We start from the raw sequence: 25,961 nt of genomic DNA on the forward strand, positions 1-25,961 counted from the left end.
GGCTAAGTGATACAGTGGTACCTCAGGTTAAGTACTTAATTCGTTCCGGAGGTCTGTACTTAACCTGAAACTGTTCTTAACCTGAAGCACCACTTTAGCTAACGGGGCCTCCCGCTGCTACCGGAGCACGATTTCTGTTCTCATCCTGAAGCAAAGTTCTTAACCTGAAGCACTATTTCTGGGTTAGCGGAGTCTGTGACCTGAAGCGTATGTAACCTGAAGCATATGTAACCTGAGGTACCACTGTATATGCAAACTGGGCCCCTGGTGTGTCAATGATGCAGAATACATGTGAAGACACCATAAAACATGATGGCAGTATCTCTCTGTGGCATGGAGATGCTGCTTGCTGAGACTTGGCTCAGCTTCACCAGAGCCTATAGCCTCCCATTCCACAGTGGCACATAAGGATAGCCAGATAAAAAGGTAAATGCAGGGACGCGGATGGTGCTGAGGTCTAAACCACTGAGCCTCTTGGGCTTGCCGATCAGAAGGTTGCTGGTTTGGATCCCTGTGATGGGGTGAGCTCCCGTTGCTCTGTCCCAGCTCCTGCCAACCTAGCAGTTCGAAAGCACACTAGTGCAAGTAGATAAATAGGTACCACTGCCTCGGGAAGGCAAATGGTGTTTCTGTGCGCTCTGGTTTCTGTCACAGAGTTCTGTTGGGCCAGAAGTGGTTTAGTCATGCTGGGCACATGACCAGGACAACTCGGGGGCCCCTCGGCCTGAAAAGGGAGATGAGCACCGCAACCCCATAGTCGCCTTTGACTGGACTTAACCATCCAGGGGTCCTTTACCTTTTTCTTCTTTTTTTGTTAGATAAAACTCTTTCTTTCTCTGAAGGACCGTCTGCAAGCTGCATTACATGTTCTGAAACTGAAGTGAGGAACAGTCATAGGAATAACAGGGCACAACGTTCATTTACCTGATTGGAATGTGTAACGATCAGGGTCCTCTGTTCAGGGAAGTTGTGATAGAGATTAGAGATTATCTGCACTGCCACGTCAGTTTTGCCTGTACCAGGAGGCCCCACCACCTACAAAAAGAAAATGAATTTCTCATTGAGGGACAAACTTCTGAGAAAGTATATATTAGGCAAGAACAGAGCTGTAAGTGTTTTTTTAAAAAACAACAACACTACCCATAGGTAAATGGGAGTAAATACAAACATACATGTGAATGCATGTGAAGATGAGAATAAATAATTGGCAAGGGAATCCCAAGGACCTGAATGATAATTAAGTAGATCCTGGCCATCTAGGCATGGACTGTATACATTATCATGTTGAAGACACATTTAAAGAGTTTAATGCAGGGGTGGCAAACAGGCCACTGGCTGGATCCTGAGCGTCCCCAATGGGCCACCTGGACAGTTGGCTGGGCCATGCAAGCCCTGCTTTCAGCAGGCATTGGCAGAACTCCTTAGTGTACCCAATAGCCAAAAACAATCAGGAGTATACTTTTAAAACTGCTGATTCTACATTTGTCTTTACTTGCCCCAAAGCTGGCATAATATGACAGGGTGTGGCTTAGGGAAAACAGTCTCCTAGGACAAATTTGGCCAGTAGGCTGAAGGTCCCCAACATCTGATTTAACGGTTCTATTGTGAACCTGGCTCCCAGTACGTTTCCGAGCACAGTTCAAAGTGTTGGTGCTGACCTTTAAAGCCCTAAACAGCCTCGGTCCAGTATATCTGAAGGAACATCTCCACCCTCATTGTTCTGCCCGGACACTGAGGTCCAGCTCCAAGGGCCTTCTGGCGGTTCCCTCACTGCAAGAAGCCAAGTTACAGGGAACCAGGCAGAGGGCCTTCTTGGTAGTGGCACCTGCCCTGTGGAACGCTCTCCCACCAGATGTTAAAGAGAAAAACAACTACCAGACTTTTAGAAGACATCTGAAGGCGGCCCTGTTTAGAGAAGCTTTTAATGTTTAACAGACTATTGTATTTTAATATTTTGTTGGAAGCCGCCCAGAGTGGCTGGGGAAACCCAGACTGATGGGCAGGGTATAATTATTATTCTTCTTCTTATTATTATTATTACTACTACTACTATTACTACTACTACTACTACCTGAATCTCCAAAAAGGGGAAACCCCATAGAAAAACCAAAGGGAGGAATTTGCTCCCATAAAAGCCATTAAAAATGCTTTTGATCTAATAAAGCTATTACTCTGATTACTGGAACTCATATTGGCTCCGCCACATGGAACAAAAATTTCCAGTCAAAGGAAATGTTTTGGTCAGCTGGTAAAGCTTTATTTTTTATGAGAAAAAATACATTTCCCCCCTCTTCTTCCCCACTTTAAGTGTCTAGTGAAAAATACAAATCTACTCAATGTTAAGGAGCACACCACGCTTTTGGCACCATTTAATTTTACACAGTGGGCAGAAGAAATAAGAATTGCATGTACTTCAGAGATTAGACAATATTAAAAAACATAATTTGTTAATAAAAGAGGAAACATGTAATAATATGCATCATTACCATTGTCAATCCAGGTTGCATTCCTGCACGTATAGCTTCAATCTGTGTATGGGTAAATTGAATTGTATTGCTGAAAATTGAATTAAAGTAAATTCAGTTAATCCAGAGCATGAGACAATAAACTGAAGTTATATGAATTTATTCAATATAGTCTTCATGAATATTTTCCTTCATGTTATTTTTCTTTGCAGTCAAGGAGACCTGAACTTGCTTAAAAAAAATATGCTTTTTACATTATTTGGGTAGATGAAGGAATTCACAAATATCAAGAGAAATCAATTTCTGCCTTTAGGGTTGAGATAACACTACAGTACTCCAAGTCATTACATGACTGTTCTGAAACTATTAAGTGACGGTTCATCACATGTAATTTAGATATTGCAAAGCCATTGACCAAAACAGCTAATTTGATCAATGTCAGAAGTCATATTTTATCACTGAGCTTGAAAGGACTAGATACTTACTGCTAAATGTCATTTTAACATGCATGACTCCATACAAAACAAAAATACACCAACAATATGTTGAGGAGCTGCTCACTCAACAATGATAAGAACATACGCTTTACCAACAAAACTGACTTAGCTGTATAAATATGATTTGCACATCTGAAGATCACTTTAATACTCTGTAAGCAGTAAATTGTGATAACCCACTTGACAATTACCTCAAGAAAATGATTCTTCTCATTTGAATATATATATATTTATAAACTAAATAATGACATCTGAAACATATGGAAAGAACGACTTATAGAGAAAGCAAATCCAGACCTATAAACATGATTTCATGTTTTAACAAATTGTTTCACTGACAGACATTTTGTAACAGAAATGCCCTCAACACCGATCCCTTTAGAAAGATGTACACGGATATTACCGTTTGGGTTGATTATATGGGTAAGGTCCTCTGTTGGGGATGACATGGGGCTCAACAATCAATGTTTTTGAGCCATCAGCTTTTTCTTCATCACACTCTTTCCGTTTCTTTCCTGCTTCACTTCTGACTGGAAATGTTATCCTATTGAGGGAAATCATTGTTCTTCAGCTTCATGTTATTTCTTACATGAGACTGTTCTTCCAATGAACTATTTTCCGCCACAGACTAGCTAGCCCCGGTACCCTCAAACCTTGACCTTTATAACAAAATGAAGATGACAGCATGAGGCAGGGAAGATTAAATCTGAGATGACTGAAACCCATGAGAACACAGTATGGTGTGTGTGCTTTCCTTTTCTTAATTTAAGAGTTGTTGTTTTTTAGGAGAGAGACTAGATAAGGAGACCATTTGATATACAGGACAGCAGTTGCTGCAGACAATGGCAGGACAGGCATCAAGATATCAATAAAGTAGATTTCTAGAGGCATGAGACAAAGGCAAAAAAAAAAAAAAGAAGAAGAAGAGAGACTACATACAATACATTAAAAATTGCAAAGAAGGAAATTACTGATTCTTAAAATCATGAGGGAAGAGATGGAAGATGGAAGAAATACTGCTTTACAGCATTTCCCAAACTTGGGTGTCCAGCTGTTTTTGGACTAAAACTCACATCATCCCTAGCGAGCAGGATCAGTGGTCAGGGATGATGGGAACTGTAGTACAAAAATAGCGAGAGACCCAAGTTTTGGCAACGCTGTTGTAAAGCTACCAAAGTCAGGAAATCAGTCAAACAGAAGATGGCACCTTATGAATTAGCAGTGTGAAAGAGCCCTTCTGGAAAATTCTGTGTGGTTCTCCCAAAGTGCAACACATGCAAATTCCACAGAACCGTAAGCTGTCCACCATTAACATGCTTTTCTATGACAGGCATGCCCATGCATAAGAAAATGAGAATCAGATGGGAGCAGGCCTGACTTGGAATGAACATGAACAGTATTTGAGAGCTGGTGTTTCTTAATTCACCTGAATGGAGGAATCTGCATTGCAGGGTCTTCAACTGTAACTTTAATGCTGTATCCAGGAAAGCTGGCTCTTAAGTGATCAATGGAGAGGAAAGTATCATTAAAATCCAGGGAGGCGATCTGATTTGGCATTTTTGAATAGTGAGCACTACTTGGGTCTCCATAACCGAGGATAATGTCATGTAACCAATCAGGAACCACACAGTCGGTGTTCATCAAATTCCTTATAGTCTCCAGAACAGCCTAAAATAAAACAGGACATGATTTAATGCCAGTTTTGTACTCTGGTTTCAAACAGATTTGCACTCAACTTCACGAGCTATTTCAGCCTTTCTGTGTGTTTCGGAGAAAATAAGTTTTCTTCCAATGACAGGTGTTTGGTCAGACTGAATCAGTAACTAGATTTTCAGCTGACGTCAGCCCACAAAGAGCTAGTTCAGCAAGACAAGAAGTATTTATGGACAGCCTCTAACTACCAAACTATCCCATTAGAATGAGCAAATTCAGTGCAGTTGACAAAAAATAAAATAAAATTACGATGGTGATCTTTATATCATCTGCAGGAACATTAGCCAGAAAAGCGACGTTGCTGTAAACATGGAATCACAACTGCAGAGTGAATATTCTGTAACAGAGGTGGACAAAATAGATTATATTCTATCTTCTTCATCCTGTGCAGTACTGGCAGCTGAATTCTTCAGGGCATTAATGGCCAGGTTACAATGTAAAAAACAGTGAGAAAACACAAGGTGTGGGGAATAAGGCGCAGGAGGGGACTTTGAAAGGAATGCTTATCTAACAAGCTTAAGTGCTGTTACCGATCAAGCCCCAATTTAACTTCAAGGTTAATACACATAAAATAGTTCTATTAAACCAGTTCTGCCCCTCCTCAATCAAAGAGTCAGACATAATAATAAACTATGGTTTATTGTTATGAGAATGAGCCTAGGAGAGCCTTATGTGTGGCCATGCCCCCTTGTCCTCCAGTGGCTCCATGAGGAGACTGGAAGCTGTTTGGTTAACCTCACTTTAGCATCCTACGCTGCCATTAAGAAGCAGAGGTTCTCCTGTTAATTAGAGCTTAATTGGACTAAAGTACAGGAGCGTGCTAGAAGAGCTGAGATCACAAATTGCGGAACAGAACCAACTTTAAGGTTGTTAAGGTTTGAATTTGAGAGAAGACTTCATTCAGTGCAAAAGACGGTGGGGGGCAGTGGAGCCTACAGTTTGGTTTCCTCTCTATATTTATGATTTGGCAACCCTCTCCTGAATGTTAGTTAAAATTATACTTGTACAAGTGAGGATGGAGGAAACTGAATTAAAAATATGGATTATAACATCAAACAGAACTCTGTGTGTAAAGAAGAGAAAAAGGAAGGGAAACTCAAGAGCTGGTTCTTTCCCATCCTTTATTATCTATGAAGTGAATTGAATAATGCTAAAGGACTTGGAATTTAATTTAACTGGAAGGATAATTGGCCATATATATCCAGCTGGAAGGATGAAAGGATGTGTGCTGCCAAGGAACTGATAAAGGTTTCTTACTGAGTCATCTGTAGTTTGACAGACCGCACTTCCTTCCAGGCTGAGGGGGGGAAATGGTGACAACAGTTTATTTACTGGGACAGAGCGACTTTTGCTTATTGTTAAAAGTTATTGGTGCAAAACAACAAAGCATGGGATGGAATGATGGAGAAACTTCTGGAACAACAATGGGATATCAGCTCTGCCCAAGGCATAATAGATAACAGCAACAATCAGGAGAAAGACATAACATCTTACAAGGACAGGAAGAAACATCACAGCCAGAATAATTGCTACATACAGGAAAGAACAATGATAAAGTTTGAGTCCCTCATTTTATGTTTTATAAATCACTTAATGTGTCAACACAAATAAGTTATTAATATTGCAGTTGTTGTATAAGGGATTATTATGATGACTGGGATGTAACTGAAACTAGTAAGATTTTGGAATGCAGAAATAAAGAAAACCAGAAAGCCATCAAATCTAGCACACAGGGGGCCACTTTAATTAAATTATATTAATTGGTATTTGAATGATTGGTATTAATAATTGTGTTATAAATTTGCATTGTTATAATGAGGTTATTATTGGAATGTGGAAAAGACTCTGATGTTGGGAAAGATGGAGGGCACAAGGAGAAGGGGACGACAGAGGACGAGATGGTTGGACAGTGTTCTCGAAGCTAAAAACGTGAATCTGACCAAACTGCGGGAGGCAGTGGAAGACAGAAGTGCCTGGCGTGCTCTGGTCCATGGGGTCACAAAGAGTCGGACACGACTAAACGACTAAAGAACAACAACAACAATTGAAAACTAATTTTAAAAATTCTACAAAATAATAAAGGTTGCGAAATTCAAATCCTAATCAAAACAGACTACTTTGTCACTTTCACCCGGATCTGATTCACGGAGAAGCCATTCCAGAAAGAGCAGCTTTAGGGCACAGCTGTGCAAAGGAAGTAATGTCTGAGCAGGATGTTCATAAAATACAGCAGCTGCTTCCTAGCAAAGACATACATGAATGCAATGGCAGGGGGGGAAAGTGTCAGTGCAATCACGAGTCACCACCAGAAAACAGTGGCTTTATTGGTGGAGACACCAGGTCAGTCAATGCAGCCCCAAGGCCATTCAGTGCTCCATGTGGAACAATATATACAAACGTGGCCTGCAGTATTATTACCATGTTATCAAATACTAGACAAATAACGAATACTCTTTTAAAAATGTGTGTAGACGGCTGCACAGAAGTTAATGGAGTATGCTGAAATGGCTAAAATGACTGGAAGAGTCAGAAATGAGGAAGACCAAAATTTTTAATAAGGAATGGGGAAAATTTATAACAGCCTTCCTCAACCTCGGCCCTCCAGATATTTTTTGGCCTGCAACTCCCATGATCCCTAGCAAGCGGGACCAGTGGTCAGGGATTCTGGGAATTGTAGTCTCAAAACATCCGAGGTTGAGGAAGCCTGATTTAGAACTTATCTTAAAGACCACTGTAAACAGCTAAGATCGTTAGCAGGACTGGAATAGCACTTGTAGTTTAAGGTTGATTCTGGACATAATGGAAGAAGTAAAGGGTTTGGATTATCATAAAAGATGTGGGAGGAACTGATTAATAATAGGACCCACATAGGGGAGGATGGAAGTCCAGGACATTCCTTGGAATCTTGTTTTTATGATCTATGTTTGATATATCTCTGTAAAATTTTAAGTTGAAAAATCAAATAAATAAATTTAAAAAAATAAAACTGTGTGTACATACTCTTTAAAAAATCCATTTACCTGCTTGACAGCAGCTAGCATCCCTCCTTCCCTGGTGACAGTTCCTGCTCAGCATGACGTGAGAAGCCTCTTTGAGGAAGGGGTCTTCTTATACCATGCAGAGCTCTGAAGCAGGCAAAAGCAATGCAAACTGCTTCTGCATGCTCCAAAACTCAACAAAAAGGTCTCTTCCACCCAACTGCAGACTGTAGCCATCTAGTAAGCAGAGTCAAAATTTGTGGCCTCCTATGAATTATTTTTTACCCTATAATATTCTGGAAATGTCTCTTTAAATATGTACAGAATGGCACTGTTCTATCTAATAAACAATAGTTTGGGATCTTCATACTTAAAAACAGCTTAGTTCCCTGTCTCCCTTCCTAACTGGATTAAGTTGTGAAATTTCTCTTAAAACAAAATATGTGGCCTCGCATCTGAAGGATGGCTCCTTTACTTAATCCTCTGCATTGAGGATATTTACTAGTTCTAATGTGTAAGCGAAGAGCAGGACATAAAAAATAATGTCCACCTGATCTCTTGCTGATCAACATACTGTTAAGCTTGATCCTGAAGTCAAGACCGGTGCCAGGTTTGTCAGGGCACTTGGCACCTTCAGGGTGGGCATCTCTCCTCTTACCGTGGATGTGACTAGTATGTGTGCCCTGGCAGGGCTTTGTTGATGTTTTCACCTTTTGCTACAGCAGTGACAGTGGCAGCCAAGGGTAGCAGCAAAAACAGCAAAAAGAAAAGCAGTCAGTCTAGCCAGCCAACATTACTGCTGGCACCTGCCATTTCCTCACAATACTTCTGGAGCCCCGAGGCCATATCACTCCTAAGGAATGCCAACAAGGTATTGTGGGGAAATAAAAAATGGCAGCTGCTAGCATCAGCCACATCTGTCTGGGCTCCAGCCAACATTATGGATCAGTGATGGGCTGCTCCTAAAGTCCTGGGCCATTGGGAAATGCTCAACTCTGGATGACAGCCTTGCAAGTAGTAAGGCACAAAAATTGTCCTGGGCATTAGAAACATAGGAACCTATCTTACACCACATCAGGTCACTTGTCCATCTAACTCAGTATTGTATACTAGCAGACAGCAGCTCTCCAGAGTTTAGGACAGAAGTCCTTCCCAGTAACCTTGATCTCCAAATCGTTTCAGACTTAGACACCCTTTATCTCATAAAGACCTCGGTGAAATTTGAAAGCTTCCAGGCTCTTACATGTACAGATCCAAATATATCACCTTATCTTTTCCGAGACTAAATGCAACTGTACTGCCAATTATAAACTAATTAATATTGGCCGAGTACATGTAAAGGTACTCAGCACAAAAGGAGATTACAGGTAAGCCAAAGCAACCAGGATTCTAAAAATTGCACCAATAATTGCAAAGGACTCCTTCTTCTTTCTAGAAAGTCCAGTCCATTTTTTAAAAAGCACTAGGCGTTAATCTTCGTTTCACCAATTCAGGACAATTGGCAACTCCAACAGTAAGACAGGTTATCTGTTCAGCTAATAAAACTCTTTTAAGTGCCGTAGCAGATGAACATCACCTCATGATCAGACAGGAAGAATGGAGTTTTGCATGGATTTGCATAATACCTGATCTTGCCAATCGATGAAGCAGCAGCTGTATTTATGGCACACAAGGTTATTTGAGGTGATTGGTTAAAAATGGCAACATTCCATCTTTGAAAAATGTATTTATTCAACAGATGACTAGTATAAAGGGAAACAAACTCCAAAATACTAATATTTCTTTGATGTAGTGGCCACAAGCAATAAAAGGCAAGAGGGCAGACCTACCATGGCGAAGTGCCGACTGTCATATTTAGCTATCGCTTTATGTTTGTGCTTCTACAGCTGTCATGTTTGCTTAATTTAGGAGACTACATAAGATTTTTGCATCTTTCTCCCTACAGGCTCAGCAGAGAAATCAAGCTGTCTGCTATCTGCTTGACACACTACCAACATTTGTCATTAGTGAGAATGACTTACCTTATTTTCTGTTATGTGAGCAAGGAGGCACAGAGCAGATAGGGATAACCTATCCTCCGGGATAGAGCAATCCCAAGAAGCAGGCTGAGCCTCATCAATTGGTTTAACTTTTAACATGAGAAAAATGTGAAATTAAAGAGACACTGCCAAATCATTTCTGTATTATCTGGTTGTCTGACTGTCCTTTGCTTGCAAATAACCTTTTAAAAACTTTGAAGGCAAAACTTTTGTTTTCAGCAGAACACTGAGCAATCTTTTCAGCATCCGATACAGATTTAAACTGTTTCACTCAAGGGGAAAACCCCCAATACCAGCATGATTCCTACACTGCTAGCAGCAGAGGCAGATGCTCTGGTGGCATATTCTTAATTTAGCCATTACTACATTACTACATTACTACATTACTACATTATAGCTCGGTCCCAGCGCCTGCCAACCTAGCAGTTCGAAAGCACCTCCGGGTGCAAGTAGATAAATAGGGACCGCTTACCAGCGGGAAGGTAAACGGCGTTTCCGTGTGCGGCTCTGGCTTGCCAGAGCAGCGATGTCACGCTGGCCACGTGACCCGGAAGTGTCTCCGGACAGCGCTGGCCCCTGGCCTCTTAAGTGAGATGGGCGCACAACCCCAGAGTCTGTCAAGACTGGCCCGTACGGGCAGGGGTACCTTTACCTTTACCTTTACATTATAGCTTATAAAGCAGAATCACATTGCTTGCAATTCTGAAAGCCGACCCACTAACCACCTTTTGTCCAAATTTAATGTTGCTTTGATAATAAGGTGACCTACGCTGTGGATTCTATCTGAAACTTGGTGAGTCCAAGATCCAATAGATTCATTTGGAAATTTAGCTCTTTAGGTACATGAAGTTTCACCATGAATGGGTTTAAGATTTAAGACAAACATTTAAACAGTGGGAGAAGGAGGGCGAGGAGGACCACACGTTTTTTTAATGGACATATGGCCCACATTGACACAAGTTCCAAAAAATACTCTGCTTTCAACATTTATTTTTAAACAGAAAATTGAACCGTGACTTACTTTAAAGTTGTTTTCTTTTGGCTTTCTCCTCATAATTATGTTAAATGTCTCATAGACATCTTCTCTTCCACTTTGGATGGTATTGGTCATGTCCTGTTGATACTGATTGGGATCCAAGAACACCCTAAACGTTCTGGAATCACCTTTAAGTCTTGGTTTCGGTTCTGGTCCTGTTTGCATTGAAAGGCAAATAAAGTTCAAAGTTGTTGGAAGATAAACTAAACAGAAAATGCCTTGCAAAACAACAACACCACCACTTTTGAGTAATCTGTTCACACCACGGCCAATCCTCTCCAACTGATTCCAACTTTCCTTGCCCCTTTCTCCTCTCCTTGCCCCTGCCTAACCAGACTGTCCCTTCCTGGCTCACATCTGGTGATCCATTCTGCCAAGAACAGGTGCCTGGCATTGGGACTATTTAGGTCAGCTCTACATACCAGCCAGTGTCACTGAATGGATCAGGTCAACCAGCTCTGTTCCTACCATCTCTAGAATAAGCACTGCTACAGCCTGGCAAGAACTGGCATATTCAGGGTTTCTAAAGCTTGCCCATCCTAGCCAGGCTGCTACAGGGAGGGAAACATTCACCATCTTAGAGCCACAATCACACACATGCTGTTAGCGGGGAAATTATGCCTACCATTAAGTGCAATGTAGATGTCACCTTCATATTTCAACTAAATATATTCAGTTGTTCTTTATCTATTACCCATCCTTTAACCAGCTGGTCACAGTTACAATGATTTAAAATTCAAAATTTAAAGCAGTTAAATCCGATCACAAATCACAAGAATAGGCTGGGCTCTGCAAACAGATATCTCAGACATCTTTGCCAGGGGCAGAGAGGTGTGATCTCAGCACTCATCAAAAGCTTTATAGTGAAGAAGGCAAGTGCACCTCTGTGGGGAGGGTGCTCGATAAATTATATGCCACAGCAAATGCCCTCCTCCCAAACTTCTGAGGCAGCTGGAACTACCAAGAGGGCCTCCTCTTCTGATCTTAATAGTCAGGAGGGTCTGCAGGGAAGGAGATGGTCTTTCAGATATTATTGACATACCTTCTTCAATGACGCGCCCCTTATCATCCAGCATTCCCTGGATTTCACATCCTCTCACATATACCAGGCCTGTCTGCTCAACGAATGGCTGCCTTCTGTCAAACTTCGTACCATAAGGCTGTGTGGGTCGGACAGTAATTAAAAAGCAAACATCGTGCTTGCGCAGACCTAAATGGGGGGGAAACGTCAGTGCATTCTGATCATTTGCAGGTGTAGTGGTTATTTTATGCTGTAGCTTCATAAAGTTGGTCCCCCACATGGCTCAGATCCAGAGCTTGTAACAATTAGGAGGTGTGTATTCAGTGTAGTGGGTCCAAGCCTGGGGAACTCCCTACCAATTAAGATTAGACAGCCACCCTCCTTGCTGAAGTTCAGAGATAGGATCAAAACTGTCTTGTTTCAGCAGGCCTTTTAAGGCAGTGTTTGGTTTTAGGATACATTTTTACTGTTTTATTGTGTCATTTTCTCTGTATTGCTTTTATGTACACAGGTTAGAAATGCAAATAATTAGGTGGTATATAAATGTCTTGAATAAATGAACAATTTAGGTCAGCAAAAAGCAAAAGGGAGATTGTACAGAAATAGTTTTTGAAGGACATGCATATAATTAAGCCAGTAGCAGCTTTACCTCTGTCTCCCGTGCTATCATTAATATGTGATTATCTTATTCATATACATTTGCAGACCTTTTCCAAGACAAAGATCTCCACTAGGAACGTAGGAAGAGAAGCTTATCTGAGGCTTGAAGCCAGGATCCCAATCCAAACAAATGTTTTAAAAATATAAAAATTCACAATACTTTAGTGCATCTTAGTGTAGGCTCTGCATTTTGAATCACGACATGCAACCAAAAGGATTACACAATCCCATCATATTTTAAACACGTCTGTTGCTGAATTTCCGAACTAGCCATCAGTGTCCCCCCAGAGCATGAATAGTTGTTCCAATGCATCTTGCCAAAAAGGTCAATCCAAGTATAATCCCCCAAGCAGCAAAGCACTGCCTTGAGACAATACACTAGGGAACACAGAGAAGACTGTAGTGGCATGCAAGTCCTGACAACACACAGAAACCCCATCAAAGAAATGTTCATTTCAATTAAGTCAGAATCTTTCTCACCTTTCATATCTATTACCCAAGTAGACTTAGGAGGATCAGACTATTTACTGATGCCCATTGATTTACAGAACTGCAGCTCTAAGTAATATTCCCATTTTAAATGACTGGCATTTTGTAGATATAGGAAAATGGGTGGATGGTGACACAGAATGAATATTGCATATTGTTACAACAGTTCCAGATCAGTCTCACAAAGGGGGTCATAGGTTTCTGAGTCAGAATATAAGGTTCAAACCCAAATATCTCTCAGAGGAATTAGCTATCCCCATACCAACCTTTAATCACTCCTGTCATAGAACGGCTAGACCAATAAAAGAATGCTTTCTTCCCCCTTTCAAAAATATGGAACTAGGAAGAACTGATGATCCCAAACTATGTTTTACTGAGAGCACTAGTGTTCTTTCTTTAAGCAGCAGGACTTAATAGGGAAAAGATACGTTTTAAACGCAGCAACCATACAAACACGTAACATTCACCCCAAATAACCGGGGATGCGACGTCACACTGCTATAGCTACACACATATACATACCTTCCCATTCATCTTTGATGTTGTCTCTAACATTCAAGTTAATTGTGACATCCGCTCGGACTCTCATGGGCCAGTTTTCTCCAATGTTGGGCTTTGTCACCTCTATGACCGTGAAAGAGACAATGGGCTGCGCCATTCGAGCCCACCCACCAAAGACAACGCCTCCATATTCAGACTGCCTGAAGAGCAAGATCAAAACAAGAGACTTTTGCATTCAGATCTCTAACACACACCAAAGCTAATGACATCATTTCAAATATATACAAAATTATACCACTGGAAGGGCCCAAGGGACCGCCAGTCCTACAGCTGGGAATAACCAACCCAAGGTACGGCATCTCTTCCTGCAATTTATCCAGGAAATTCAGCCCAAGGGAAATTGTTCGCTGTTAGCAAATAATCTGTCCCTGTTTGAGATTATAACTCACCCTAGGGAATGCCAACACCTTTCTAATGGCCCCAGAAAAACCAGGGTAGGGAAGGAGTAGAGAAATCACACACAGAGGAAAGTTTTTCTTGATCCAACAACTTCAAGGTTATAGTTACATCCATTACCATGGTTTCATCCTACTGACACTATCCTCAATGTCCTGCCTGATTTCATAAGTAGACTCTAGGCGGAAGAGGTTGAAATTTCTCAGGAGGTAGTCATGGAGAGTAAGAAACTGTAGATTCAATTTTGGGAGGGCGAGGCAGCCTAAGGAAAGATAAAGGAGAGAGGAGGAATGGTTTGTTTGTCTGTCATATCAGACTTGTTCAGCCATTAGCTTTATGCAATTGCAATCACATGGAGCAGGGCCACACTTCATTAAAGGGCACTTGTGTAGAGGGGAGCCTACTCTACACAAGCTTTCCTTTTCAGACCGCCAGCCCCAATCAAAAATTACATAGCTAACAGGAGCTGGCTGGTTAAGCCCCATGCTGTTCTTCCGCATCAGTATGGGAACTTGGGGAAGCCATCTCTCTATACAATATTTGCACTAGTCCATCACTGTGCAGCTACCACTGGAGAATTTTCTTTAGCACAATCCTGGATTTGTATAAAGACAGAGTGCAGCGCCCCCCATGGGAGGTTTTATAGTACATCATCATAACTACTCCAATCATGTCAACTGCACCAATCCATGCTTAGGCACAGTGGCAGACCAGAAACATTTAAAATTTAAGCATTTTCCAGAAAACATACCTTCACCAGAATAGTACTCAGTTGGGACTATATTTTCATCCCAAATAATCTTCTCCGTAGGATACAGAGGCATTTGATTGAGCTGTTGAATTTGAGAAATGCGACATTCATGCCGGGACACCTAAAAAAGACAAAAACATCTTGTCATGTGCCCTAAACAAAATTACAAATATTTATAGAAGGATACTCAAGAAGACTGAAAAGACTAATTTTCACCAACTGGTTTAAGAGGTAAATTATATGATAAGCCAAACAAGAACAAATGTGGACAATCCTAAATGAGCATCGGGCTTGTGCAATCCTGTCCCATCTCCTCCTCTGATGCAACCAGGAATACACTCTTCATCAGAGTTTAGTCTCACTTTTAAAGGATCTTGGCTGAGCTTTACAGTCAAACCAGTGATCGTGGTTTAAAACATACTCTGTAACTTCAAACCATTGATTATGAAGCTGGCTTGCTAAACTAACCAGTTTGTTTTAAACTAGGAACCCCAGTGACGCCCTCCTCCACATTGCACAAGGGGAGAGCATATCAGCCCGTCACTTTGCTTGGGTTTGCTCAGCTTCATCCATACAGCACCAAATCATGTTTTAGTATTATGTGGCCACGTTGCCAATATCTAGCTCTGAATATATTTTTATAAGTTTGTTGAAGCAGCTCCTATTTGTTGTATTGTTTAGTTTTCCATTTTCGCCAGGACACGCAACAAAATGAAAAATTGTGCCCGATCACCACACGCATAAAAAAACACCCTGTTGGCGGGTGAGGAACCTTTCGTCCTCCAGATATTGCTGAACTACAATTCCCATCATTCCTGGACATTGGCCATGCTTGTGGGGCTCATACAAGCTGTAGTTCAGCACCATCTGGAGGGACAAAGTTCCCCCTCTCAGCTATAGGTTCATGAATTGTTTTACCTTGATACAGGCATTCCCTCTGCTCTCTTAATTTCGGATCCAACAATGGTTAGCATTATATGAGCATTAGGTTGTTTGCTAACCATGGTTATTGAAAATGGCAGGACACATACAACCCAGTTTAGGGAGATTTGAAACTGAAAGGAGGGAGATGTCTATGTGATAGGAGACTGTGTGAGCAGCACGGATGTCTACAACGCATTCTCAGTTGTCTAACTATGGTTGGGCAGTTGGGCAATGCAACATTTGCAGCAGGCTACACACACATTCCACAACCTAAGTCCCAAAACTTGAGGAATATAAAAACCCCCAGATACATTGCTATACATGACTGCCAGCACCCAGTTATGTAAGTCTAAAAAGTTGTGATGTATTTGGGACATTCACAGAATTAAAAAAAGCCTATCTAGGCTGCATATTATATATTTGGAGGAGGGGAAGAGGAAGATAGATAGATAGATATAGATAGATATATCTTTATTGTCATTGTTCCATGCAGGACAATGAAATTGCAAAACTACATAAAACTACATAAAAACTACATAAAACTACATAAAAACTACATAAAACTACATAAAAACTACATAAAAACTACATAAAACTACATAAAAACTTCATAAAACATTCAAAAACCCCCTAAAAACTCTAAAACCCTATTTTAAAATACACTATACTGTAGAAACCCCTTATGCTGCATTTAGAACCAGAATTGCATTTGCAAAGAAACTGTTTCTCAGGCGGCTAGTCCTGGCCTTTATAACCCTATACCTTCTTCCAGAAGGCAGAAGCTGAAGGAGATCATTTCCGGGGTGCGTACTATCCTGTGCTATCTCTGCCGCTTTCTTATGGCACCTAGCAGCCTAGCATTTGATCTAAGGTGGGAAGAGTGCACCCAATTATTCTCTCTGCAGTCTTTACAACCCTGGATAGCATTGTTTTTTCCCTGGCCGTGCAGCTCCCAAACCATACACACACACCATAAGTTAGTACGCTCTCCACAGTGCAATGGTAAAATGCCATCAACAGGTCCTTTGAGAGATTGTTTTTCCGGAGGATTCTCAAAAAATATAACCTCTGCTGAGCTCTCTTCACCAGGTCTTTGCTGTTCTCTCCCCAGGTTAGGTCGTTTCTCAACTCCATTCCCAGAAATCGAAACACTGAGACCTGTTCCACGCACTTCCCCTCAATAATAAGTGGTTGAATATTCAGTTTACATTTCCTAAAGTCCACAATGATCTCTTTTGTTTTCTTTAAGTTAAGGAGTAAGTTGTTTTTCCTGCACCACTCCCCCAACTGCTCAACTTCCTTCCTATAGGCCGCCTCCCCCTCTCCAGCCATGATTAAACCAACCACTGTTGTATCATCTGCGAACTTAATGATCTTATTACTGGGGTATTTGGGGGCACAGTCAGCTGTATAGAGCGTATATAAAAGCGGGCTCAACACACACCCCTGCGGCGTTCCCGTATTCGTGATGAGATTCGCAGAGACGTGGGAACCCAACCTGACCCTTTGGGAACGGTTTGATAGAAAATCTAATATCCACCTGCACAAACATGGTGGAAGGGAGTCCTGAATAACAATTTTAAAATGTATTTCTTCCCCAGCAGTCCACTGGTCGGCTGAAAGACTACACAGCTTTGAATACAGTTTTGAACAGAGCCTCAGAGCACATGGCACACGTCCAGCGACGCATTAGCAACATTGCAGAGAGCTTGAACCACCACCCAACACAAGTAAATCTTCATGGCATCACACAATAGTTAGCAGCGTGACCTCGTTGTGACACAAAATGCAAAGTTCAAACCAGACATGTTAGGATGTTGCCTCCATCTGTTTGTGAGTCTCTTGAGAGACACATGAATAAATAAATGTAACTGCAAATTAAAGTTCAGTAGCGCTATCTGAGTGGGCAACTAAAACAGTATGTAAAGACTTGAAAATACACAAGCACTGCTGGAATAATGTTGACAAATTAAGAACTGTGATCAGCACAACTTCACTGAACAATTTTTCCCAAGCAAGTGCATTTTTAAAAACTCACAAGACTGATATTTAAGATGCTTGGGTAAGATCATATAATAATTAATACCCTTCATACTAAAAAGGTCTTAATGACCATTCAGTTAGAAGGAAGAATTTATTAAATGGCTTAAATATCCATGCTATGCCGCAAATATAAATCTTTCATGCAGTGTTTCCCAAACTTGGGTCTCCAGCTGTTTTTGGACTACAACTCCCAGCATCCCCAGTTAGCAAGCAGGGCCAGTGGTCAGGGATGAAGGGAATTGTAGTACAAAAAACAGCGAGAGACCCAAGTTTGAGAAACACTGCGTTAATGTGTCAGCTAAAGCCCCATTCACTCCAACAGTGCCCAACTCTTGACCATGAGGTTATAACTCCTTTAATAATGTCAGAAAAAAAATCCTTGCTAAATGGGATATTTTTGAGGGGTAAAGCTGGGGGCGGGGAATCAAAGGAACAGAGTCAGTTAAAGGAACAGCAAAGTTAGGCATAAATCTTAACCTAGGAGGCCTATGCATGCTTATACCCAGTGCTTTTTTTTTCTAAAAAAATGTTTAGGGGTACTCTCATTTTCCTATTCATATTGAAATACTGCCCCTCAATGAGGCCAAACTTAGATTCACAAAATGTTTAGGGGTATGCGTATACATACCCCTAAAAAAGCACTGCCTATACCCAACCCTAATTCAGCTACCGTATTTTTTGCACCATAACACTCACTTTTTTCCTCCTAGAAAGTAAGGGGAAATGTATGTGCGTGTTATGGAGGGAATGCCTACAGATGGAGGGGGGATCTGCTGCAGTCGTGAGCAGAGGATCCATGGTTCCCCTTCCTTCCCTCCTCCGTGGCTCACTTTGAAACAACAAAGCGGGAGAAGAGCCGCTGAGTGGGGAGGAGAGAGGGACAGAGAGCCTGTTTCTTTAAAGGAGCAAAGCGGGAGAGGAGAGGAGTCGCTTACACGAGTATAAGCGGCTCCTGTCCGATTGGTTCCTTTAAAGCAAGCAGGCTCTCTGTCCCTCTCTCCTCTCCACTCAGCTTGCTACATAGCAGCAAAGTTTTTCAGCTCGCTAAGCCGGGGATGAGCGGGGAGGAGGGAGAAAAGCAGAGCCTGCTTGCTTTAAAGGAGCAAAGTGGGAGAGGAGAGGAGCCTTCTCCCCTTATACCCCTCTTCTGCATTATTAGCAGCATCCTTCTCCACACACCCCACGCGTGCTCCTTGTCCCTTGAGTGCTTTTCCTTCCCTCCCCACTTAAAACGTGGTTACAAAGCACGGATCCACATGGATCCTCAGGATTTTTGCACTGGGTCACCCCAAATTCACCATCAGATCACATAGCATGCCCATGGCTACATCTTGATCCATGCTTTGTAACCACGTTTTTACACCACTGCGGACCCAGGCAACAGTGGGTGCATGATGCACCCACTGTTGCCTGGGTCCGCAGTGGTGTAAAAACGTGGTTACAAAGCATGGATCCACATGGATCCTCAGGATTTTTGCACTGGGCTACTCAAAACTCACTGTTAGATCACATGTCTGTGGCCACAGCATGAACCACAAAAATCATACATCCACTGTTTCGTTCAGAATATTTTTTTCTTGTTTTTCTCCTCTAAAAACTACATGCGTGTTATGGTCGGGTGCGTGTTATAGAGCGAAAAATACGGTAATTCTTTTTAGTCACATTTGAAATCTACTGTGATAAAAAGAAGTTGCCCCTTTCTCCTTTCAGATCCTAATATATAACTTATTGAAACTATGAATTCATGTACTCTTGACAATTCTTTGTGCTATTGGCAGGATGTGAAAACACAGTGCATAGGGTTTGGAGCACACCCCAGGGATTTGCAGCCCGACCCAGACTATGGTTGAGTCTCTGGTGCAGAATTTGAGGTAACCCAAGGACAGAAGGGGGGGGGGACCCTGGCCTGCCATCTAATGCCTTGATAAAGAATCATGGTGTCCTATTCAACATCATAGATATCATTGTACAGAAGGAAAACAGCTTGACCCAGCAAAGACAGACATAAGGCTGTTTACCAGCAGCTCGAGCAGAAACTCTTTGTCATAGCTTGTATTTTCCTCTTCAGGTAGGGCTGGCAATAAGCAGAGATAGGATGCCACCTGGTGGAGTGTTTCTGGACTGAAGAATAAAGAAGAAAGCAAAAGTCACATAGCGCTTGAGCTTAATAAATGGAGCTGTTTGCTTTGAAATTCTGTCAGTGCCCTCCCCCCAAAAAAGTACAATAACTATTTGTGTGGCCTACTGACCAAGATTTTGATCTGGGCCATTCTTCATTTTAGCTAACACTCTTTGCTCTTATGCAAGGAACCTAACACTGAAAGGATTATTGACAGAGATCATTATTCATATTTTTTTAATTAAAAAAACAACCTACAATCAGACAAATTCAGCAACTTCTTTTGACATATGAAACCCCCAAACAGTGAAGTTAAGGCTGTAAACCAGATAGCCTTTACACATATACTAAGAGACAAGGAGAAGGGGACGACAGAGGACGAGATGGTTGGACAGTATTCTCGAAGCTATAAACATGAGTTTGATCAAACTGCGGGAGGCAGTGGAAGACAGGAGGGCCTGGCGTGCTCTGGTCCATGGGGTCACGAAGAGTCAGACACGACTAAATGACTAAACAACAAGAGACATTGCCTTTCAGAAGCTGCCTTTGCTCTCCCTCCCTTCACCCCTCTTAAAACTCTGTTGGGGAGTTATTATTTGGATAAAGTAAACAAGAGATCACTCATGATTCTCTGAATCATAGTTTTAAATTTATCTACTGCTTGGTTACTACAGGTGGCCACTATTTCTATTTAGGCAAACATTTCAGGGTTTATTTAGGCAAAACATTTACTAGAATAACCAAGCTGTGGTGTGTTGTTGTTGTTGTTATTAAAGGGGGCTTCCAATACTAACTGTTGCTCAAACAATCAGCAACTCACTGTGAATTTGTGGGATTTCCTACTCCCCGCACCAAATCATTCACACCCAGAAGAAGCAAATGATGAGAATAAAATAAATTAAAATATAACTTACCTTAGAGGTCCAAAAAGTTTTATGAGGGAGTCACGTGTGTCTACAGCAGATACATTTGAGAGGGCAAAATTGTAGAGTTCTGGGAAATGTGCAAAAGCGGCTCTCTAGAATCCAACAAAGAACCAGGATGAGAAATCAAATGCTGTCTTTACTTGGCAACGTGACTTATGCAACATCCGGCAATTTAACAGGGCAAGTACAAATCCCCACAAATAGCGTAAGGCTAGCTCACAGCAAGGACAACCTGATTTATTTGGCGGGGAGGACATTGTTAGTGGATCTGAGTTCACACATGAGAACTGTGTCACACTTCCATGTTGGCTGTAGCCAACAAAGCTGTCCCATTAGCACAAGGACTTCCACCTGCACAATAAGACTTCGTCCCCCCCTCTCTACTTTTTGTGTGTGACCCCCAAATCTGCTTTAGAGGGCTGGGGGAATCCCCAGAACAGACTTGGGGAAGAGGCATGCAGAAAGTGGAAAGGATATCCCAATATATGGGGCAACTTTGTTGGATGCAACTCAATGATGTCCATTTTTTTCTGAATACCGGTTAGGATAGGGTGGTTGATAAGAAAACAGTTGGAACAAAAAAGACATGGCAGCTATTTTAATTCTAACAGAAGCTGCAATAATTACAAGGGAGAGGGGCCAAACATTTCAAATGCTACTGTATCTGTATGTATGGACTGCCTGCTATGTTAACATGAAGCTTAATGCAAACATCAGGAGAGGGACAGCACACCACACTGTGGGAGTTGGGGAATGCCAGCATGATTCAAATTCCCCCCTGCCTGGACGGATTGGCTATCTGCACAGGGCTTTGGCAGCTGACTTTCAGTACTATCCACTTACTAAACCAAGGACATGCCCCTAAACATCAAAGTTTCCTGAATGATCACTTATTTACCAACAGTACTTTATTCATATTAAGAACAGACATTTCCACCCATGAAACCAGGCCTACAAATGAGGTGGGTTTATTTTAAATCTGTCATCACCCCTTGTCTGACAAGCAATCTTAAATCTATGTCAAAGCCTTCAGTTACACCGGAGGCCTTTAAATACCTGGAGGGAAGTAATTCTGTCATAGTGAATAGTAGTCATCTCATTCTCTGTCAATGCATTTCCAGTCTGGTCATTAATTTCAAAACCAGTGTAGAATTTGAGCATGTCTAAAAGCTGAAACAAAATGATGACAAATTAGATATACAGAAAAGCAGGGTCATTAGCCACCACATGGGGCCCAATACTATATAGTCGAGGGATATTTCATTTTATTTCCAAAATGCAAAACAAACAAAACAAGTTGTATCATTTCATTGCTTAGAGAAGGCAATTTCATTTTTCAGTCCATTACAAGCCAGCTGTAAGAGAACATAGTGAGGAGAAGCTGGACCCTTGCTTCTCATGTTTTCTCTCACCCTTCCATTATTACTCTCCCACTACCAAAGGGGAAGTAAAAGATGTATTATCACATCCAGAACATGCACACACCTCACGACAGTGAGCCGACATCCAACATTAGTCATACATACAGTAAAAACATTTGTTTAAATGTATTCTGACACAACCGGGAAGGGGGGGCGGGAAATTTGGAATCCAAAGGGTGTTAAATTACATTTTATTCTTTTTTCTATTTTTCTGTTTATCTTAATCTGTATTGCATATTAAACAGGGGAACTCGCGGAAGGGAACAGGTCGATTTTAGGGGATGGGAAAATATTTTTTAAATTGGGCCAATGATAATAATTTTAAAATTTGGGGTAAGAATTTGTTGAATCTATTTGAAAGAACTGGAATACAAGAGGGGGAGGGGAGGGGAAGTCCTGGAAAGAAGCCAATGAAAATAAGGTTTTAAATTTGGATGTTTTTCTTTTTTTGTTATATTTGAAAATCTTTAATAAATATTATTTAAAAAAATAAATAAATGTATTCTGACATTACACTTCTGTGTGTGTTAGATGAGGCCCATCAGGCCAGATTGTTATCTGTCCCCACCCCTGTGGGGCAACCCTGACCTGACAACATTAAAGTGCCAGAAGATAGACAGGTGGGTTGCCTGTTGCCCCTACCAAAGTCCACTGCACTGAGCTTCCCAAGTGTTCAAAAGGAGGCTGGTTGTCAGGCACTGAAAGCATAGCATGAGGGGCTTTGCCGGCCCAACGCTCATAGAGCTGGCAAAGCTGCTTTGTGCAGGGATCAGCTGCCCAATCAAACTCCCCAAGAGGAACTCAGTGACGCAGCTGATGGGCGGTGGGGGAACTCGGTTGCGCAGTTGATCCAGCCGCATCTCTACCTGCTCCTTATGATCTCAGGTGTGGGCAGGTGGCCATGGTTTGAGGAAGATGGCCTTGCAGGCAATACTGAGAGCTGTGCCAATTGCCCCTAGTCTAGGTGCAGCTCCCTAAAGCTCATCCATACTTTTAAAATTGGCTTTAGCATAAAAAACCCAAATATAAGCAGGTTTAACAAAATTGCTTCAGCCATAGTTGTACTCCATCTAGTGTCCCCCCCAAAGTCAGCAATGTTTAGCCATTGTGGTTGCACTATGCTGCCTTCCTGTATTACATGCTTCTCATTAAGCAACACAACAGGGGCCAACAGCAAGCAGTGGTTGTCAACCATCACTTTCCAGCTGTGATGCTGTATTTTTTTTGGTAATAATGTTGTGTTGCCTTGGCTAGCGAGGATTTTGAGGTGCTGAAAGAAGTGCTCTGCAAAATCAAAGCGAGTCGTACCTGGCAGAAAAGATGACCCTCCTTGCCCCTTTTGGCTAGGCTGGATAAGTAACAATGCACAACGAGGTGGGAATCATCAAGTATCGTGTTAAACCAGCGTCGTGTTGGAAGTAGGGCCTATAATAATAATAATTAAAAAATATACAATCACATATATGTCAACATTTGGGAGGCTGTTAGTAACTAGAAAACTGGTTAGAATTCAGTGCTTTCAAAAAAAAAGTGGTGGTAGTGGTAGTGATTAGGTGTCATGAGGTCCTTGCAATATCCATTTTGATAGTAGTATCTGTGCAATGCCCACAGGGCTTGCCCAATGGGCTAATTTAAACAAAGATCAGAAACAACACAAAACCAAAAAGAGAGAAGTCCCATTGAATTCAATGGGATTTACTCCTGAGCAGCCATGTGAAGAATTAAGCCCTTTCCTTCTCATTTAAACAACAATTTCTAAATTATTCATTAATAAAATATTACAAAAATGTTTCTTTTCTTTAAAAATCCTCCTAAAATATCTCCTTGTCAGATGTCAAAAACCACAGCAGAAACTGGGGGTCAATAGACTACTGCAATACAGCTATTTCGATCATTACAGCTCCATGCTACAGAAATACATGAAATAAGAAATGCAAAACACCTTATATGGCCATAACTGTCAAAAGGTTTTACAGACAGAGCACAGTTAATGGCAATGAGAAGCCTGAACTGATTAACGTGGGGGGGGGGGGCATATTTATTGACAATAAAAAATGAACTGGTGGGAGCACATGGCTCACTTCCACCAAAGTCATGCTAATCGCTGAAATGCTCTGGCAGTTTAGCCTCAATCACAATATAGATGTAACTGAATACAAAACCCTGAAACGCCCTGGGGGAAGAAAAGGGATCTTAAGTATAGGTAAAGACACTCTGTTCAGATGGGACAAGCTACAGGAGAACAAATGTGATGGCTTTTTATAGACGATTTCTGGTTTGCCAGTTCCAATCAGCACAACAGGCTTCAGAAACTATCTGAACTCCTTTAACTCTCCTGTAATGCCCTTAGCGCAGAATGAACCTACATGAAATGTTCTGATGCTTGGCATTTTGGCTACGATCCAGCAGCATCCCAGCTGAATATCTTGCATACCCTCTCTCTGGGGCCAGAATCCTGTTCAGAGTGGATAGGCTCAATGATACCAGCCATGTCCCTCCTTGGAAACATTGAGTTTTTAGCAGAGCAAACAAATATGAGAACATATCACATTTCTATTGAAGATTAAAGCCGTGGAGCTTCGTAGCTAACTGCATCCAGAGTGGGTGACACAGCCACACTTTTTTACAGAGTCTCTCCTGCTGAAATAATTTTACACATCTTAAAATAAAACAAAGGCAGTCATATGTGATATGATTCCTGTCAGTTACCAATGCATGAACTAGTTCGCTATTCAAAACAGAAATTTTCAGGAAATCCAGAAGAATGCCGCTAGGCATTTTAAAAAATAATAACAACGATTTTGAAAGCCTTGCTGGGACCTTCTCACAATATAGATACCATAGGAAGGCTGCTTCCAGTCAGCGTGTAGACAAACCTGAGCTATACAGACCAATGATCTGATTCAGTGTAAGATTTGATTCAGTGTAAGAGGACTTCCTATGCTCTATGTGCGAGTTAAACATACTTCAGTCAGCTGCTTCAACACTAGGACTAACACAGCACATATTTTAGTTATTCAAGAGGCTTAGATGCTACAGTAGATCACTATATTTATCCCGTATTAGGCATACCTCTAGATCTATCATGAGTTCAATGAATCTTTCACAGTAATGCACTTTATCCATAGAGAGAGGACCTAGAAGTAAATACAGGTAATTAAAAAGGTAATCCTGGAACTGATGTATAATGCATCCAAATCAAATTTTGCTGATGCTTAAGAGTTATTTCAAGACCCTTGGTTCTAGGCAGAGATGGCCAAACAATTTCTATTTTTGTGCCCCAACTGCAGTCCAGTTTGGCAAGGAAAATGCCTTTCCCCCCTTCTTCTGGCACATCAGGGACTGCCACAACTATTTTTTATTCTACTTCTTTCATTGAATTTGTATACCACTCGTCATCCACAGATCTCAGGACGGTTCACAGCATAAAAATAAAAGATAAAACCACAAAATACATAATAAAAACAGAAGAAAGCAAAAACCACCCCTCCCACAAACACGTTTAAAAGGATATAGGGTGTTGGTCAGCCAAAGGCCTGGCTGAAGAGGAATGTTTTCGCCTGGTGCCTAAAGGTGTCTCCAGCTGTTTCTGGATTACAACTACCATCATGCCTAGCTAGCAGGACCAGTGGTCAGGGATGATGGGAACTGCAGTACAAGAACTGCTTGAGACCCAAGTATGGAAGGTCCTGGTATATAATGGTGCCAGGCAAACCTCCATGGAGAGAGCATTCCACAAATGGGGAGCCTGAAGCTGAACAGAGCACCTTAAGGCAATGCTACCCAATGTTCCAACTGACCTGGTATTTCCTGAAGGGAAGGTCAGACAGGGTGAGGGTATACAAGGTTGGGAGCAGGTATCTGAAGGTGCACAAACCACCTTCAGGGGACAGCTTCCAACACTTTTCCCATATGATTTTCA

General features: G+C 41.6%; 1 protein-coding gene and 1 long non-coding RNA gene across 2 annotated transcripts in view; one reads left to right on the plus strand and one right to left on the minus strand.

Annotated features, from left to right (window-relative positions):
- LOC307204351 overlaps positions 1-9,828 on the plus strand; it is a 45,441-nt gene extending 35,613 nt beyond the window's left edge. The window contains exon 2 of the long non-coding RNA XR_013833626.1: positions 9,599-9,828. This is a non-coding gene — a long non-coding RNA (uncharacterized lncRNA). The remainder of the gene's footprint in view (positions 1-9,598) is intronic.
- AQR (aquarius intron-binding spliceosomal factor) overlaps positions 1-25,961 on the minus strand; it is a 54,475-nt gene that overhangs the window by 16,818 nt on the left and 11,696 nt on the right. Inside the window, exons 10-23 of the mRNA XM_079954386.1 lie at positions 25,112-25,176; positions 23,348-23,464; positions 21,675-21,788; positions 20,607-20,710; positions 19,592-19,694; positions 14,607-14,727; positions 13,976-14,117; positions 13,421-13,599; positions 11,771-11,938; positions 10,714-10,883; positions 4,389-4,630; positions 3,366-3,506; positions 2,487-2,556; positions 925-1,035 (exon numbers count right to left, since the gene is read on the minus strand). Of these exons, the coding sequence (XP_079810512.1) occupies positions 925-1,035; positions 2,487-2,556; positions 3,366-3,506; positions 4,389-4,630; positions 10,714-10,883; positions 11,771-11,938; positions 13,421-13,599; positions 13,976-14,117; positions 14,607-14,727; positions 19,592-19,694; positions 20,607-20,710; positions 21,675-21,788; positions 23,348-23,464; positions 25,112-25,176 (1,847 nt within the window). The remainder of the gene's footprint in view (positions 1-924; positions 1,036-2,486; positions 2,557-3,365; positions 3,507-4,388; positions 4,631-10,713; positions 10,884-11,770; positions 11,939-13,420; positions 13,600-13,975; positions 14,118-14,606; positions 14,728-19,591; positions 19,695-20,606; positions 20,711-21,674; positions 21,789-23,347; positions 23,465-25,111; positions 25,177-25,961) is intronic.

This window comes from Podarcis cretensis (genome assembly GCF_951804945.1).
Source record: "Podarcis cretensis genome assembly, chromosome: 1".
Taxonomy (NCBI): Eukaryota; Metazoa; Chordata; class Lepidosauria; order Squamata; family Lacertidae; genus Podarcis; species Podarcis cretensis.